General features: G+C 43.6%; 1 protein-coding gene across 2 annotated transcripts; it reads right to left on the bottom strand.

Annotated features, from left to right (window-relative positions):
- Positions 1-58: 58 nt before the first annotated feature.
- Positions 59-17918, bottom strand: rad50 (RAD50 homolog, double strand break repair protein). Of its 2 annotated transcripts, none has more exons than XM_037468023.2 (31): positions 17809-17918; positions 17051-17188; positions 16793-16876; positions 16493-16644; positions 16183-16368; positions 15858-16062; positions 15524-15652; positions 15110-15275; positions 14760-14818; positions 14504-14638; positions 14145-14351; positions 13726-13908; positions 13306-13463; positions 13043-13218; positions 12025-12262; positions 11333-11522; positions 10393-10519; positions 9648-9841; positions 9393-9503; positions 7685-7777; positions 7461-7574; positions 7124-7251; positions 6927-7028; positions 6580-6702; positions 3030-3115; positions 2763-2905; positions 2491-2624; positions 1286-2311; positions 1100-1144; positions 828-959; positions 59-622 (listed from the first exon to the last, which is right to left on the bottom strand). In XM_037468023.2, the coding sequence occupies exons 2-28, from the start codon at positions 17177-17179 to the stop codon at positions 2125-2127; spliced, it is 3939 nt and encodes a 1312-aa protein (XP_037323920.2). In that variant the 5' UTR covers positions 17180-17188; positions 17809-17918; the 3' UTR covers positions 59-622; positions 828-959; positions 1100-1144; positions 1286-2124. The 2 variants fall into 2 exon arrangements, with proteins under 2 accessions (XP_037323920.2, XP_037323921.2); XM_037468024.2 differs by having other exon boundaries at positions 17692-17815.
- Positions 17919-18523: the final 605 nt, after the last annotated feature.

The following is an 18523-nucleotide window of genomic DNA, read 5'->3' as shown; positions in this document are numbered from 1 at the left end:
GTACATATAATAGCTTTAACTTATTAAATTATCTTAAATACAATGCAAACAATGAAATAAATATCCATAATAATGCCCATGTTTTTTTTTTCTATGAAAGCTGTTTGAGTCAAAACCCTTTTATCAAGTTGTTGAAGTGAGCGTTGTGATGAATAAAAACAGATAACTGCCCAATAAATATGTGTTAAATAACACATTATTGTTGTTTACTTTAGTATGGAAAGGCTGTGCATTTTGCCAAGGGACTGCTGACATAAATTTGTCAATATATGAAGTCAATATCATGTAACTCTTTGTAAACATACTGTATATATGAAAAAACTAATCAGTAACATCTTATTCTACATTTCCAATATATCTCTAATCACATGCCCCAATCATTTGATTCTTATCACTATCTTTACATTTTGAAATTTGAAATTAAAAAAATCACACACTCAAGGACTCAACACTGACAGTCGGGTCGCCCGTCTGGGAGGAACTCAAGCTTGGCCCGTCATGGTGACCGCATGGAGCCCATGTTGAATTTCTGGATACATTTCACAAGAAAATCCATAAGTCGATAAATTGTCACGGCGTTTTGAGTAGTCTTCGCGTCCTTCAACACCACTGCACAGGTTTGCTGAAAGACAAGAGATCAGAGGTCAGTTTAGCGCACTATACTTACATTAATGGTTCTCAACAATGCCGCTGCATTTGCTCTTGAGGCAGGAAACAGAGTGAGTGAGTGTGTGTATGTGTGTGTGTGTGGGTGGGTGGGTACTCTTATCCTTTTGTAACACAGACCGTCTCATTTTGCAAATGTAATGTTGAAGTGAAGCTCTTACATTTTGGGAGGTGACGAAGGCTTTCAAGTTTTTTGCAATCGTCTTATCCCAACTATGGCTGGTCGTTTCATTGAAGTGTTCATGCCTCTGCAGGATTTCATGCACTTTGCAGAAGACAAAGTTGTAGTCGGTCTGTATGGAGACAAGCAATACATTGGCATTTAAAAATAAACAAGGCAAGCACATTCTAAATGATGCATTGTGGCCATCGTAGTTTGTCTTCTTCTGTCAGAAAACAGATACTGGATTAACAGATAAGTCAGAATTCTCACCGAACAGTTGTTGGCCAAATCTTGGACTTTCTCCACCATGTGTTTCTAAAGAACAGAGAAAAAAAAGGACAATATAATATTTGTAGGCAGCTTTTTAAGGTTTTAACAAGATCACTCACCAATAAAGTGTTTAAATAACACAAGCACAACAAGTTACATTATAGTGTTCATCTGATGAATATTTACCGCATAGGGAGTCGAATCTTTATGTTTGTCCCACTCAGAAATGACTTTCTCTAGGTTGAAGTGACGTGGCAAAGCCGAAGCAGAGAGCAGCGCCCCAGCAGAAACCAGCAGGAAAATCATCTTCATCATAGTAGCTCGTCGGGTAGAAGCGGTTTCAAGAAGCCTATGAAATTATTCCTTAATTGTCAGCTTGCAGCTTGTTCTGAGCTCTTGGCTGAGAACACCAGCATTTATAGCGGCCTTGCCCACGGTTTTTCCCCTTATTAGAACTACAGCAATGAGTTGGCATTTGAGATAAGATTTGTTTGATTAATCTGTGGTTGGTGAGGAACGTCACTAACATTGAGATACTTTTCTTAGAACTGAACTTGTGGGGTAGGCAACCTAAAAAGCACGACATTAAATCAAATGAAAAAAGACAGAGTCACACACATCTACCGCAAGTCTTTCAAACAAGGTTTAATGCCAAAGCATTGAACACAAAGCGGAAAACACTGAAACAGAACCCGTCCTTCTGTTACCGGCGCTGGCCAGCAGGTGGCTACTGGACACTGTATAAAGACAAAAAACCTTTTAACCAGGAGACAGATCACCAGGTACAATCGTGATCTTTTCTGCAAAAGACCTCACCAAGAACTTTCTCAACTTATTTCAGTGTAGAAAACAAATGTTTAGGTATGGGCACATAGTAGTTCACTCTGTAGTTCGCCAGGATAAATGTGCAGATGAACACACTCTCCAAGCAGTTCCTATTCAACTAAAATCATCTGAACACTGATTTTTGTGCGACCGCAAATGAAAACGCGCATGAAACAGGGTTTTTGGAGTCCTCGGTCTGCTCAGTGGAGATAGGTAGAGAGGGAGGTGATGCTGCACTTGGTGATCTCAGAGTTCTGGTCCTGGTTCTTTCGGATGCGGTAGAAGTGCTCGATGTAGCTCGACCGGCCCAGCAGCTCCACGAAGTCCTCGTCGTGGGTGATGATCAGCAGCTGGAAGTTGCGCTGGCTCGAGCGACTCTTGATGATTCTGGCGAGGCAAACGAGCGAGACGAGAGACAGTCACATAGTACCAGCCAGATCAAAAGGAACGGCTCAACGGCCTTCAAAGGGGTGTTTGAAGACTGAGACCTGGTTTCGGGGAACGTGCCACGTGTGTGTGCACACACACACATGCACACACACGCACACACACGTGTGTATACTCACTCTACGAGGGCGTGTGCCAGTGACTCAATGTTGTCTCGGTCCAAGTTGGTGGTGGGCTCGTCCAGGGCCAGGATCCCACAGTTCAGACAGAAGGTCTCGGCCAGGGCTAGACGAATGATCAGGGACGCCAACACCTGGACACACAATGTCATGGGAAAAAAAAAAAAAAAAAACTGGAATGAATCCATCCAAAGTCATCTGGATTGGCTTTGTACTTTCCGCTTGCTTACAGGAGCAGAAAGTGCCGACATAGAAAATGCTTTTTCCGGTACCTTCTGTCCAGCGCTGCAGCGTCCTCTCATGTCCAAGGCCGTGTCTCCCTTGACCATAACTACTCTGTAGTTGTAAACGCGCCGCCTCACTCCGGCGGACGCGTTTTCGTCCACGTCGGACCGGATCTCCACGTACTCGATGTCTGGAGAGGGGGGGGGGGGGGGGGCCAAGAGCGAGCGATGAAACACAGAGGGAGGAGAACTAGGCGCGTTCTAACGCACCAAAAATGGGTACAAAAAAAAAAAAAAAAAAAAGGTGAGACGCACCTTGACCCCTGTAGGTGCTGCGCCACAGATCTCTGACAATCTTGTTGATCTCATCCATCTTCATGCTGTGGAATTTCATGATGGTTCTGAGGAAAACAAAAAAATAAAATAAAAGCTAATAGATAGCGAAAATGATGCTATGTTTACCAAGTGACACTTCCAGGGCAGACAGAAGCAGACCATGAGCATCAGATTGTTATTCATGATCGAATGCACAAATTGAAGAATATCAAAAATGTTAGTAAGTTACAATGCACCGGGGCACTAATGGCTAAGAAGCATGTTTGGCGCGTTGCTTGTATATCTGCCATGGAGGAAAGGTTGTCATTTAACGTGGATGAGGAGAGAGGGCAGAAAGGTGAACATTCTGAGCATGTTGCAGACCACACTGTGTGCACACATGAAGGGTAGCCACGGCAGACATGGACAACCTTCACCAAGCACCAAATGAGATACGCAGTGTTGCACTGTCGCACGCATCACCTGCCTAACTGCAATCTTTTTTTTCCGGATCATTCGCTAACAAAAGGATAGCTTCAGCATATTCTTTTTTTTTTCCCCCCTCTACAAAATCGATGTAAAAAAGGAAAATAATTTGAACGTCGATAAAAAAAGATATGAAGGCAGGACTCTGCAGGCTGTTTTCCGGCGTACTAGGAATCCATTCGTCTACGATCTGACAAATTGATGAGAAACTCCATGTGGTTTTAAAACACCAGAGTGATAACAGCATAACCAACGCCGCTTCTTCCGAAGCCCTTATTTGGTGGTGTATTTACCCTTTTTGCTCATGTGGTAAGAATACAGCCACGATCATCGCATTTGCTGACAGGGACGATTAAAAGTGTTCCCTGGACGTTAAATTGTTAAAGAATATTTTTAGGGTTACGATTAAAGAACATTCCTTCAGTCGCTCTCCCATTCGTAGCGGCTTTTTAAAAAGCTTCTTCCCGACAGGCTTCCAAAGCACGATCGGTTTATAGGTTCCTCAGACGTTGAGTGCAAGTCGAACCCTGTCTGTCTTGATCACATCCAGCGTGTTCCTTCCAATGGTACTCGCTATTAGTGAACAGAATTCTCTCCTGGTTCTTCATTAAACAGTTGCTCCTTGCCAAGCTGTAGTTGAAGGGTACTTACGTTAAGTTTAAATGTTGTACTAAAAACAATAGGAAATAACTATATCTGATAAAGTTTGGTAGACTTATTTAAGAAATTGTCTGCTTTCTGTTTTAGTACCACGTAGAGTTCATAGCTGCACACTTGCTAATAAGCAATTAGTAACTAAAGTTTGAGTAATTCTTAAATGGAGTGCCTTTCATGATGTCACTATGGCCGTAACAGATGGTGATTACATGTGCCACAAGTTCATTTTTTAAAAAATAACTAGAGAAAGCAATGTTTTTTTCTATTTAAATGCCATGGAATTAACATCCCTTGTCGAGTGTAAATAAACAGACTTTCATGTTCAGTTTTGAATCAAAGTCATCTTATAACCTCCAAACAGAGAATGTATGCTGTTGCGACATTGTCTTCTGGAGTTTATCCGATGATGCAACGGGTGGTTGCAGAGTGAACGACAGACAAGCGCTTCATACAGATTTGGTTTCCACTTCCGAATCAAAATATATCTCACCGTGACACCACTTTCTGTGTATTAACACAGAAGACTGTGAAACTGTGACCTGCATGTACGGCCTGCTTTCGATCTTGATAACAGACACGGCACCAGAGCGGGCTCCAGGGCCGCAGCCCACACACACAGGAAAAAGGCTTCTGCTCTCTTCTCAGATGGTATCTGCGACTCGAACTTGCAGACACTCACCTTTGCTTTTTATTATCAGTTTGGGTGTCAAACTGATCCAAATATCCCAGAACCAATTAAATGTGTTACCACAGAAATTGATTTTGATTGGAATTTGGATTAAATGCTTTTCCAAAAAAAAAAATAATGTCACCAGTTTGACATGAACCCTGTGCATTAGTGTTCATTTTGGCAGCTATTTTTGCTTTAGTCTTTGTTTTTAGTCTTAAGACAAAAATGCATATTAGTCACATTTAGCCATTTTAATCCTTGTTAAATTTAGTCGAAAACTAATTACATTTTAGTCTAGTTTTGGTCACATTTAACAGCCATATTAAACTCTTCTTCCCTTCTCAGGCCCGGGGTTTTAGCGTTGCCACGCCTCTGAATATCGGCATGTGGCTACAACAAGAGAGGGACATATGTCTTGACCGCACATGAGAACCCTCTCCAGTGACTGCTAGTGGGCGGGGGGTGGGGGGCAATCCCTTTGTGTTCATTTCTAAAGCCTCGCATTAAGACGTACATCACTTTATTTAAGACGCTGCGCTACTTGCAGGTTGCTGTGTTGTGCCAGATCCTCAATAAAGTTAGAAAAAAATCATTTACGACAAACCCACGGTAAAGAGTACATACTTTTGCCTTAACGACGTGAGCCCTACAACGCAAAGAAAAGTCTGACTGATTTCAACTAAGGACCAACTCAACAATAGTTCAACGAAGTAGACTAATTGAAGACATAGCAAGCCAGCGGTATACTGGATTTTGTATCAAATTAGCATTGTGTTCATGCTACTGGTGAGAGTTCTGCACCACGACAATGTCAAAAACTCAAATACGTAAGGGCGAAACTGGCCTGCAGGTTCCAAACACACACCGTTCTTGTGGTGATGTGAAAACTGCATCAACAAGCCATCGTCATTCTCAATAGTCAGTGGTTGAACTGTTGAAGTGGTTGAACTGTTGAAGCTTCCAGGTAACAAATCTAAAGCCCACACTGCCACTGTCAGGAAGAGTTACAAGACGAGTGACACCACGGCTAAACTCGTGAAATCCCCCCACATGAGACAACAGATTAGACTTCCGGGCTAACGATCTAGAAGCTCTTGTGGTGGGTTTGAAAACTTCTCATAACAGAAAAACGTGGTGTCAGCTGTTTCAACAGATGACACGCTACAGATGACGTGCTACAGCTGACACCACGTCTAAAATCTAAAAAGTCCTTTTAATGAACACAATCAAACGCTGATAGGTTGTATTGTGTGTGTTTGTTTGTCAATAAAAAGTTCTTTGCAGTCTTCTTAATATTAATAAATACATTTGGGGGGAGATTTATTTTAGAGCCGTGGTTGATACCAGGTAAAAAAAACGCTCAACTGTGCTCTATCAAACATATCCATGCACCACGGTATGCATGTTGCAGCCTTTATAAATTTCTCAGCCTGATTCGCCTTCGCGGTCCCACACAGAGGTTGTTTACTCAGATCTGTTTCAGTTTGTGTCATCGTCTACAGACATTGCCACATTGCCATTACAGTGCTTACTCAAAGCACCACCACGCTCATGGGAAAATCACAATAACCTTGAGATGCTATTGTGATATTCATAAGGAATTTGATGAGTAATAATTCACAGATGGCATTGATAAAGTTTAAAAAAGAGACTATCCATGCACTGCACCTATTCATCATAATCTCTTGATGAAAGCTTTGTGGTTAGCACTTACTTCACATGTACGCAGATACTTACTGATCGAGGGCCTTGTAGTAGAGATCCAGGTCTTTAATGACCAGCTCGGTTGTCCTCATGGTTATCATCTTGTTTTTGTAGCGCTCATCTGCTTTGTCGTACTGATCTTCTCGTAGTTCTTTTCTGGAAGCAAGCAGTTCAGATACGAAGTTAAATTGATCAAATATACCATAATCATTCATTTAAAGCAGCGCTGATGAACACTAAAGCTGCAAAACGGTTGGACAGAAACAAGCAAAATCATTTTTTTCCACTCAAAAACACTTATTTCCTGATTACTAAAGATGCACTGACAAAGATTTAGAAGGTTTATGAGCATCTCGGCTGAATCGATCTGCATGTCTCACCTGCAATCCATAATCTCCTCCTCGAACCCCTTTTGACGACCCAAAGCGATACTGCGGTTCTTCTTCAGCTCCTCCAGCCTGCGTTCGGCCGCACGGTGTTCTCTGGGCAGCCACAGAAAGCGATGAGGTGGAAACATTGTACCAAGAGACTTGGGATGTCTTCAAATGTGTCGACGTGAACGGCGTAGTGCACTTACTGGCGTAGCTGCAACACTTGCATGTTGCCCATGTCTTTCATTAGAGCCTCGCGTTTAGCCACAACCTCCTTCAGTTCCTCAACACGCTTTCTCAAGGTCAGGTTGTCCTGCAACCAGCGTTCTTGGACCTGGAAATGTAAAAAAAAAAAGCACAAAAGAAGTTGCCCTTTTCGGCTGCATCCTCTAAACAGGTGAAGAAAAGAAAAATCTGAATTTACTAAATCCTTGTTTCCACCAACTGGTACAATGGTGGATAAAATTTACACCTTTGTTTGAAAAGCAAGAACAAGAGCGACAAAGGAGATAAGGACGACAATGATGGTTGGGAAGGGCGCACCTTTTGAGTGTCTATGTCCTGACGGACGTTCCCCATCTCCTTGTTGATCTTCTCTTTGTCCTTCTCAGCCTCGTGGAGCTGAGTGTTGGTTTCTTGAAGCTCAGCCTCTTTTTGCTTGAATGAAGACAGAAGGAATACGTTCACGCTTCTGATATCATGGGCGATTGAACAGTGGAGATATCAGACTCACAGCGCACCACGTATGAAAGTAGCAAACACTTTACCTCTTTGTATTCATCTTTGCCGTCTTCCACGTATTTGGTGATGTCTCTTACCAAGTTGGAGATCGCCTTCATTTTATCTTTAATGTTACTGATCTGTCATGTACAAAATGGGAGAATAGTGACTAGTTTAACATTAATCGAACGTAGCAGAAGTAGCTAATAACTGCTTTTAATATATGTAACTTAAAGAATACTTGTTCTACAGTACATCTTCCTTTGATCATTATCAGGAAATATGACTGTTTGAAAGCGTGTTTTTTAATTTTTTTATATATAGCCACAACTTAAAAATGTTTTTTAAATCATGGCAACTCACTTTCTAATGATACATTTTCACAATTGAATATACACTCACCGGCCACTTTATTAGGTACACCTGTCCAACTGCTCGTTAACACTTAATTTCTAAGCAGCCAATCACATGGCGGCAACTCAGTGCATTTAGGCATGTAGACATTGTCAAGACAATCTCCTGCAGTTCAAACCGAGCATCAGTATGGGGAAGAAAGGTGATTTGAGTGACTTTGTACGTGGCATGATTGTTGGTGCCAGAAGGGCTGGTCTGAGTATTTCAGAAACTGCTAATCTACTGGGATTTTCACGCACAACCATCTCTAGGGTTTACAGAGAATGGTCCGAAAAAGAAAAAACATCCAGTGAGCGGCAGTTCTGTGGGCGGAAATGCCTTGTTGATGCCAGAGGTCAGAGGAGAATGGCCAGACTGGTTCGAGCTGATAGAAGGGCAACAGTGACTCAAATAACCACCCGTTACAACCAAGGTGGGCATAAGAGCATCTCTGAACGCACAGTACGTCGAACTTTGAGGCAGATGGGCTACAGCAGCAGAAGACCACACCGGGTGCCACTCCTTTCAGCTAAGAACAGGAAACTGAGGCTACAATTTGCACAAGCTCATCGAAATTGGACAATAGAAGATTGGAAAAACGTTGCCTGGTCTGATGAGTCTCGATTTCTGCTGCGACATTCGGATGGTAGGGTCAGAATTTGGCGTCTACAACATGAAAGCATGGATCCATCCTGCCTTGTATCAACGGTTCAGGCTGGTGGTGGTGGTGTCATGGTGTGGGGAATATTTTCTTGGCACTCTTTGGGCCCCTTGGTACCAATTGAGCATCGTTGCAACGCCACAGCCTACCTGAGTATTGTTGCTGACCATGTCCATCCCTTTATGACCACAATGTACCCAACTTCTGATGGCTACTTTCAGCAGGATAATGCGCCATGTCATAAAGCTGGGATCATCTCAGACTGGTTTCTTGAACATGACAATGAGTTCGCTGTACTCAAATGGCCTCCACAATCACCAGATCTCAATCCAATAGAGCATCTTTGGGATGTGGTGGAAAGGGAGATTCGCATCATGGATGTGCAGCCGACAAATCTGCGGCAACTGTGTGATGCCATCATGTCAATATGGACCAAACTCCCTGAGGAATGCTTCCAGCACCTTGTTGAATCTATGCCACGAAGAATTGAGGCAGTTCTGAAGGCAAAAGGGGGTCCAACCCGTTACTAGCATGGGGTACCTAATAAAGTGGCCGGTGAGTGTATATATAGGGTTTACATGGAAGGGAATATTCCCGTTATATTGGGTAAAATCAATAATCTTCGGAGACCAGTCCCATGTGAGTGAAAATTAACAGTAACATTAACAGAGAACAGTCAATAAAAGTGAAAATGTGTCCACCTTGTCCCGCCCCTCTTCCTGCCTCTGCCTCTTGTGCTCCACCAGCTCCTGTTTCTCCTGTTGCAGCTTCTCCAGAGCAGCAGACAAAGGGGAGAGCTGTTCTCTCGCCTCCTGGTTGGGCACAACGTGAGAAGGAAAGTGACAGCATGAAAAACAGGAATGACTTTATGAATGAAAAGTCTTGTGTGATCTCCACTACTTCACAGATACATGTTCTGAGCAGCAGCTCGCATCAACGGAAGCCATAAAGTGTACCCTGATGTCCCTGGTTAAGGCCTGCAGTTCAGTGGCGAACTCGATGCACTGCTCCTCCAGCTGCTGCTGTTTCTGCATGGCACTGCTCAGCTGCAGTTTCTCTTCCCTAGTCTCGTTTACAGCACTTTTCAGCAACTGAATCTGATCCTGCTGGTCCTGGACCAGCTTACGTTTCAGCTCCATCTTGCTGGAGGCTGCAAGAAGAAAAATGAAGTTCGAAAAGGACAAAGACAAAAATGATTACACTTCATTCTCTTTATCATCTCAGTCGACATAATCTGGCGCTTCTGAAAAAAAAATTCTGCCGTATTGCTTTCAGTCAAACAGGAAAAAAGGAGGGAAATTGGACACTCTAGTACAGTACATGTACATTATTGAAAAATGTATCCTATTATTAAAGTTCGACTGACCAGACTGCATGAATGAATGCAGTGTGATTCGGCAGTCCTGTAATGCATAATACCTACATGTAGTTCTGAAAAAGTTGGTGATTCAACTTGAGACTGCAGTTTGTGTTAAAAAGACAACTCAGAATACCCTCACTTATATACGTGAGGTGGACAAATAATAGAATAGAACCCCCCCGCTCCCCCTCTGTCAATATATTTGTTGAAACCCTTGACTTCAAGTGAATTAAATTAAAATAGACTTGTTTCAAACTGTTGTTCATGTGGTCAATTAAAACTGTTGCCAGAACTACATTAGCACTGGAGAAAAGTGTAAATCCCTGCAGATGTGGTCTTACTGGTGTCTAGCTTGTGCTGAGTCTCTTGTTTTTCCCGACTGACTTGCTGGACGGTTCTGGTCAGGTCCACTCCCTGGAGCCTCGCTGCTTGCTGAGCTATTTTCTTCTCCAACTCTTTAAGGTCCATCTGGAGAGAAAGTAGTAAGGTGAAGAAGGACACTCTGGAGAAGAGGGGGGTGTATGTACCTTTCCAGGAATTAGTAATGTCTTACAGTGATGTTTCTTGAATCATTTGTCACTTTAATATCTGAAAAGAGAATAATGAATCTCAGCGTCTCAGTTTCTGTAGAATCAGCAGAGGCCCCATGACAAGGTTCACCCAACAATATTCATCGTCGCCTATTCCCGCCATTAAAACTAACAATTTGATTATTTGTAACGATACATCAATAATTTAGATGTATTCTAACAGTAGTGTTAGGAAGTAACTATTCTGCAGTGAAAACATCTCCAAACATTAATTTAGTTTTTAGTTCCTCACCACTACATTTTAGATGACAAGAGTGCAGGAAACATCATTTTTGACTCAATATAGCTTGATATCAACCGTGCTTGTGAGTAACGTTAACTGTTGTTGTGCGTCGGCCTAAACAACAAATCCGGTAATGTGTATTTCATAACTCACTGCGGGGCCTCTTACTGACATCAGCGCATGTCACTGGAGGGGAGGAGTTACGTTTTACTCTGACGCACGCACAGGCGCGCTGACCCCAGTTCACTACAGCGTGAGAAACATGTCATGGCAGAGAGATTCAAAGGGTTCTTAGGCAATAGATGCCGAGACGTCACCCCGCAGTGTATGAAAACATTAGGTGAACGAGCTTGGCATAGATCTTAAGGGGAATGCCCAGTTTTTCAACTGCTTGGCCTGCCTCTGATTTCTCTGCCAGCCCTTTTGTTACGTCGGTCTGAAAGCGTGAGACGGAGTGGAGGACAGTACCAGGTATCGGTCCATGAGAGATATGTCTTGAAGGCAGGCCTTGGCCGTCTCCTCCTCCGACATCAGGGTACCGAGCAGAGTCTCCTGCTCCTCCACGTTGCCCTTCAGCCTCTCGATTTCCCTGTTCACCGCCTGCAAGCGGTTCCTCAACTCCGGCAACTCCTTTTCCTGAAACTGCACAATGGACTGCCTTGGGGGGCATGAAAAGAAATAATATAAATATATGATTTGAGCAGGTAATCAAAGCACTGCCATCCAATATCCGTACTTTGTGTAAAATTAGTAAAAAATGAGAATGTGGCTCCATCTAGTGGAGTAACACAAATGTAATGTAAACAGCAACTCATTGCTCTACACAGATTATATTAATGTAAAGTGACTTTGAACTTTCAAAGTAACAATAAAGGACAAACGAATAAAGAAATAGCCACACTCAAAGGTCGGAGTAAAGTCAGCAGTCAGAAAAGGGGAGATAGAGGATAGTTGTCCAAAGAAAGTTACACATTGTTTTTGTTACACAACTGTTTTTCCCCCAAAGGACATTCACTGTGATGCACTTACAAAAAGAGACAGTTTTCAGGCTCCTCTCTATCTGAAAGTACATTTCACATTCATATATATATCCCCAGGAGTCCTGTACTTGTGGCGCTATCACACCATCTCTGTCACGCCCGAGCTGGCTGTCTTCACACCTGACAGGTCGGAGAGCCATCATCTCGTCCCTCTTCTGCTCCTTCCTATTGAGGTCCTGCTCCGTGTTTTTCAGCTTGTCGGGCACCAGGCGGAGTTTGGACTGCATGTCGCTGATGACTTCGTGCAGATCAGAGTCGGAGGGGAACGTCCGCTGGCACACGGGGCAGCAGGGCTCCCTCTCCTCGGTCAGCTGGCTGATGAACTGCGTGTACACAGCGGTGGCTCCGGCTAGCATGGCTACCGAAACACAGGTGGGAGGAGGAGAGAATGCATATATTATTACTATTTATAACGCGGGTAGATGAAATCCAGCGTTCTGATTGGTTGAGAGCGAGTCAAGGGGGGGTGCATTGTTCAGCGATAATGTACAGCTGCTGTTCACACTGACCCGAGCGTTCCATATCACTCAAAGTAACAGGTTTTGCGTGACCGTTAGTTGACATTTTAGCTTTTCAGCTCGGTGGCGATTGCCGGAAATCCCAGAAATGATTGTTTGGGAGCAATGCGAGCTTTCGCAACCGGACACAAAAGGTGGACGTCATGAGCGATGTGAATGAATGAGATGGTGCGGGACACAATGCTGTTCACATGCAGGTACGGGGGTTCGAGGGTTTCTGCGCGTCGGGCCTAACTACACCGTCAAACTGTTACATTATTGAAGATAAAGCACAGCCTCTCGTACCTTATTGCTTTATTAACATATTTGTACCTGTGCCTGTAACCCGGATCTAACTTTGTGGTTTTACTCTGAGCATCGAGATCAGTGCATTAATCCTAACGGTGTCACATGGATGCATCTTACTTATTTAGCAAATTGAATTATTCCATAAAGCGCTGAGTAAAAAGCGGTGAACATTTTTCATTTCCTTGTGAGCAAGGTGAATGTTTTGAATGAAATTCGAAATCAACAATATACAGATCCGTTTCTTATTTTCGTGAAACCTCAACCTCAACTCTTCATGTGAAAGTCTAGTCGCGCCTCAATCCTCCTTCCGATTTTCATTTTGAGGAGCGCACCTCTTTGCTTGGAGATCTTCTCCAGATCCTCTCGTAGTTTGCCCAGGTCCTGCTCCAGGTCCTGACTGCCGCACACGTTGAAGAACTTCTCCTCGTCGCTGGCTAACTGCTGCTCCTTTTTACGCACCTCAGCAGCAATGTGGCTTTTATTCTGCTCACTCGATGCCAGGTCCTTACTGAGAGAATCACAGCATTATACCACTGATTGCACTCACATTTGTGTTTCTTGCGCGTGAGCGTTAATGTAAATAAGCCGTACTAACTGGAGTTTGGAAAGTCTGTCCCTGGTACCGTTGATTTCCTTAGATTTGCCATAGATCCAGTCCTCCAGTTCTCTCTTGTTGGGAAAGTGGCCTAGCAACGACACTAGCGCCTCACTGTGGCGGGACTTGATCTTACGAATCTGCTCCTCCTTCTCTGTCTGGAGGAATGAATTAGAGGGAAGATGAGAGGGGATCCAACCGAGGAAAGAAAGGCGCAGGTTAGGAAGGGAGTAAGGAAGGATAGATGAAGAGGGGAAAATGGAGGGCGAGGAGACGAGCGCCCAGGATTAAAGCCCCACCCACAAAGGGGTCACTCCATCGCTTAGGGAGGGTGTAGGAGGAAGAAATAATAGAATAATGCAAGGTTTCCGAATTCTTTTTGTGTTGCCATGCAAGAGGAGAATGCATACACCATATTACCTTGTCCTTTTTCAGCATGTCCATCTGGGTGCGTGCGGTGGTGTGTGTATTGAGCATCCCCATCTCCTGGTCGAGCTGTCTCTGCGTGCGGTCAAGATCAACCTTTTCACTCTGGAGCTGCACCACCTCAGCCTTCAGCGCCTCCACGTTGGAGCTCTGAACTGCACTTTTTAGCTCACGCTCCTGAGGATTAACAAAAAAAGACACACGCATTTATCGGCTTAGCTGATCTTGCAGCTTCATACTGTATTTTACAAAGTTATCCAACTGGAAAGAGGGTGAGGGGAGAGCAACTTCAATAAAACCATCAACACAACAGATAAAAAGCATACCTATACACACTCACTCACTCACCCCCTCACTCCCTCCCTGCCATTGGGATCAAACCACCTCATCTTGGCTCTTGTGTGTACACCCACCACTTTGGCCAGCTCGTTCTCCAGTTCCTGCAGGCGGCTAGACGAACCCTCCAGCCTCTGCAGCTCTGCCCTGATGTTCCTCAGTTCCTGCTGCTTCTTTCCCTGCATGTCTCCCTTCAACTCCACAGTTCTCTCCAGGCCAGTCTTCTTGTCCCTCATTTCATCAATGGACTGCTGCTTCTGCTGCTCCTTCTCCTGCAGGTCAGCCTGAGTGGCAGGAGAAATAAGAGGAAGGAATCAGCTATTCCATTAGTAGTGGCTGAATGTAACCGAAAATATTTCTTCACTTCTAACTCTGCTGTTTAACAGCATTAAATACCACAGCAATAATAATAGTATATATACACATATTTTCTTACCATAATCTGATTGATTGCCACTTTTTCCTGCTCAAGTCTCTGTGCGACGTGCTGATGGAAGCTCTCAAGCTGAAGGGCACTGAAGGGCGGCCGGTCGTAACCCTCCATCTCCAGAAAAGCCGACAACGAGCGAACCTGAGAACGAGATATATGCAAGGATTTCTGTCAAGCAAGTTTTAAAATGAGCCATTTTTTTGTTTTTAGATAAACATTTTATTATTTTTTTAATCAACCACCAGATTTTCTCCCCTCTCACCTGATTGTCCCGGTTCTTGATGTTTTGAGTGTGGTGGTCAGCCTTCAGCTTCAGAGAACCTGCAAAAAGAGAGGTGGATTTTAGCAGCCAACTTAGTCTTCAGAAGATACATCTGTTTTTCCACCCTTCTGTCCATCCTTCTTTGAAAGAACAGCAGGATTTATTCCGACATTCAGCCAGTGCACTCAAAAGATGTATGCCATCAAAAAATGCTGCCTCAAAAAGAGATATCTAGAACAGGGGTGTATATCAGGCTGGTAAATTCAGCAAAATGCTATTTTGGGCAACAACGCCCAGGACTTAGACTGGGACACGTGTGCATGTGCATGTGCGCTGCGTGGCGTGGGTACCTTGCTCTACCAGGAGATCAGCCTTGACTCTGTTGAGTCTCTGACACTCCCGTCCAGCTTTCTCCAGATCCTTCTGGCACTCTGTCAGCCTGCGCTCCTTCTCCCTCACAGTCCTCTGGTGGTTCTGGTAACCATCCTGCAGCTGCTCGTCTGAACCCTGGAACACCTGCAGCAGGTACAGTTCACTGGCTTAAGAGTGGCGCTGAAGCTCAATCAGGACGGCTTGGCCAACAGTCAGTGACAAATCGACTCCACTGGGGCCATCCTGAATTACCTTTCATGCATCTTGTTGGGTTTCCAAAAGGTATTTTAGCCAATGTGTTGCCTCCCTAATAGGAGGTTGAGCACTGCTTTTAGTGCAGTCAAATGATTCATTTTCCATTTCTACACAATGACGGTAGTTTGATTTGTTACCTGTTCCATGGTTTCCTCCAGCTCCTTGTTATCTTCCTCCATCTGTTTCTTCCTGCTGTCCAAAGCTTTGATGTCGTTGTCCAGCTTCATTACTTTCCCCAGTTTTATCTCGATATCGGCCATTCGATTCTGAAAAATATCAATAGAAAACGTTTGATTTTAGTCGCTGGGCTCTCACGCTTTGATGTCTCCTTTTCAGAAATACGGATTGTAAAATAATTGTATATTTTGTTCAGCGGGATAGTATATTAATTACTGAAACTCACTTGATTAATAATTTACTGCATTATACGTTTTTGAATGAATTGACAGTCCCATATCGCACACAACCAACCTCCAGTGGATCAATCTGGCTCTCAATCTGCTGAACACTGTCTCTGGAGGCCATCAGCTGGGCCTCCTTAGTGGCTACGGTTTCCCTGATCTGATGAGCTTTCTCCTTATTCTGCTTCAGGTAGCGCAACTCCACTTGACACTCTTTAACCGTGTGACCCTTTTTGACACGCAGCTGACGCATCGTCTCCAGAGCCTTGATGTACCTGAGAGAAACACAAAGAGACAGTGATACTGAGTTTCCTGAGATAATATTTATATGCATATTTAATAAATGATAGCCAAATATAATCATTCTGAAGCCAAGCGTTACGTGTGGTCTTTACTTGGTTGCAGCGAAGATGGAGTCAAACTTTTCTTTGAGCGCTTTGCCCTCGCTAAGCGGCCAGTTGGCCTCTTCTTGGTGACAAAAGATGACGTTATTCAGCACGGCCTTCGACACGCCCATTGCAGAAATCATCTCCCGATCCACTTCTACACACTTTGACGACAAGCTCTTTTTCTCCCCGTCCCTGGGCGAATGAGGAAGACGGTCACATGGTGGGAAAAGGGTTAAGTACGCTAAATATCAGTCCAGAAACCTTTATTTTTTCCTCCATCAAAAAGTGAGTAAAGAAAGGTTTGACTTTTGCTCACTTTATCCTGGAAATGACCTGCTCCAGGCTTTTGAAGGTGTAGTTCTTTGCCTTCTGAGTGCAGGACATGGAGCGGTTGATAGTCACTTTCTCTCCGTTGACATCGGTGAATAGGAGTCGAATCTGTGCGCGCACGTCCGTCTCGTGGGCGTCCTAGTAGTTCACACAGCAATATCTCACTTCAACAAAGGCAGCCCAAGTGGTTCTTAGACACTGCTTTTCATTTTTCCAAATGAGAAAGGAAGCTGTAGGCCTAAGATCCGAGCATAGTAGGCCTCGAAGGGGAATTGAGCAAGCTCACCTTTGGATCGTGAACAAATGCACCTCCTTTAGATCCAGGGGGAAGTTCTCCTGACGTGGCGTACTTCAGGCACTCAATAATTGTCTGGAAACAGAAAACACAAACTATTATGTATTTCCTAAAAACATGACTTCCAGTGCTCATTTTGAAATATCAAATTTGAGACCACAATGCCTGCGGTCAAACGTTCTTTTTTTCTTCTGTACAGGTCATGCTTCACAGTTCAACCTTCGCTCTCTCCGGAACACGTTCCCATACCGTTTTTCCTGCTCCGTTGGGTCCAACCAGCACAGTCAGCGGGGTGAAGAATGAAATGACTTGTTTGTCTTTATCCTCAATCCCGAAGCTCCTCACCCCGAGGATGCTCATCTTGTCTATCTTTGACATTTTGGCTTTCTGAAGGAGAAAAACATAAAGAAGGAAAGTGAGAAAGAGGAGGAGTGCATGATGAAGGAAAGCATAATAGAAAAAGTAGCTTCAGATTTACAATCTATATATTCATTTTTTGAAGATCTGTGCCTCTGTGTACTGTAATAATGGATCATCCTTTCTCGATGATCATTATCTCTTTTCCATGTCAGTTTTGTCGTTACTGCATTCAACAAGTCTACCTGAACCCAAGATATGAATAAAATTAAAAGTATAACACAGTCGATGACTGAAATGCTGCTCTTAACTTTAAATTAGAATTGCAATTTAAAGCGGCGTTGTTACGTTTTAACAGACGGGACCGTGACGTTTTACAAGTTTAATACCCGTTAATGAGACTATTGGGTCAAATCCTTAAACCTCACATGAACAAACTCGTGGCTGCGTGTCAACTCTGCAAGCTAATGCTACGTAGCTTGTTTGGCTAACATACGTGCTAGTATGCAGCGTTTTAACACTGAGCGACTCACTGTCCAAGTGTTCCTTCGCGCGGTCAAACGAGAATGATTCTTGTCAGTGGTAGAAGACTCCAGACGCCTGCGTGCGTGCGTGTGTGTGTGTGTGTGCACTGAATTTATTCCACCTACCGGTGTTGTTGCGGGTTCACAAGCGAAAGTAAAGTTTTCGCGCTGAGAAAAATGTGACGTAGACGTCGACTCCTTACTTCCGGGTCTGAGGCACGTGAGCAAAGAATAGAAACACATAGAACGGCAACGAGTCCTCAAATCCATTCAATTTATTTTGTATAGCCCAAAATGACGAAGCACGTGCAGTTGATTATTTTCATGGGAATGTCCACGTTTTTTCTCCTTCATCTCCTTGTAATACGTATAATTGACAATTGCATCCTGTATCCCGAGAGATGAAAATGTTATATTTCTTTACCCGTTGTAGGGGAATTATTATTCGTCTTTCATCCTTAAAATCCTTATAAAAGTACAATAGGATAGCTGATAATATTGTATTGTACTTTTCTCAATATCAACAACTCCCATGAAAACAATGACACCAATAATGACTGTGTGACAGCCCAGACACCTTTTTTTGTTCTAGTGGAGAGTTAAATTGCATTTGTTAATTAAGGATGAGTTATTTTTTAAGACAGCTTGGTCCTAACGAGCCATCCCGCTGAAATATATTTAGCAATTCAGCAGTAGGTCTACAGAACTTAAAATGTCCCTTACAATTCTTTTACTTTATTCCACAAGAGGACAGTGTTTCTCTGTGAAAAAGCCACGGCTGTCAAAATCCCACAGTTTAAACCATGATCTTTGATACAAATAAGATGCCCACATTCCAAGC

This window comes from Pungitius pungitius, chromosome 16 (genome assembly GCF_949316345.1).
Source record: "Pungitius pungitius chromosome 16, fPunPun2.1, whole genome shotgun sequence".
NCBI lineage: Eukaryota > Metazoa > Chordata > Actinopteri > Perciformes > Gasterosteidae > Pungitius > Pungitius pungitius.
This window is presented reverse-complemented; position numbering and strand designations above follow the sequence as displayed.

Bases quoted from the DNA above. Each gene is read 5' to 3' on its own strand.
- rad50 (XM_037468023.2), bottom strand. From the start codon at position 17,179: ATGTCAAAGATAGACAAGATGAGCATCCTCGGGGTGAGGAGCTTCGGG. The intron at 16,645-16,792 runs GTGAGCTTGCTC...GTGAACTACTAG, and splicing joins CATTTGTTCACGATCCAAAG to GACGCCCACGAGACGGACGT. The intron at 14,819-15,109 runs GTACCCACGCCA...CTCTTTTTGCAG, and splicing joins TGATCTCCTGGTAGAGCAAG to GTTCTCTGAAGCTGAAGGCT.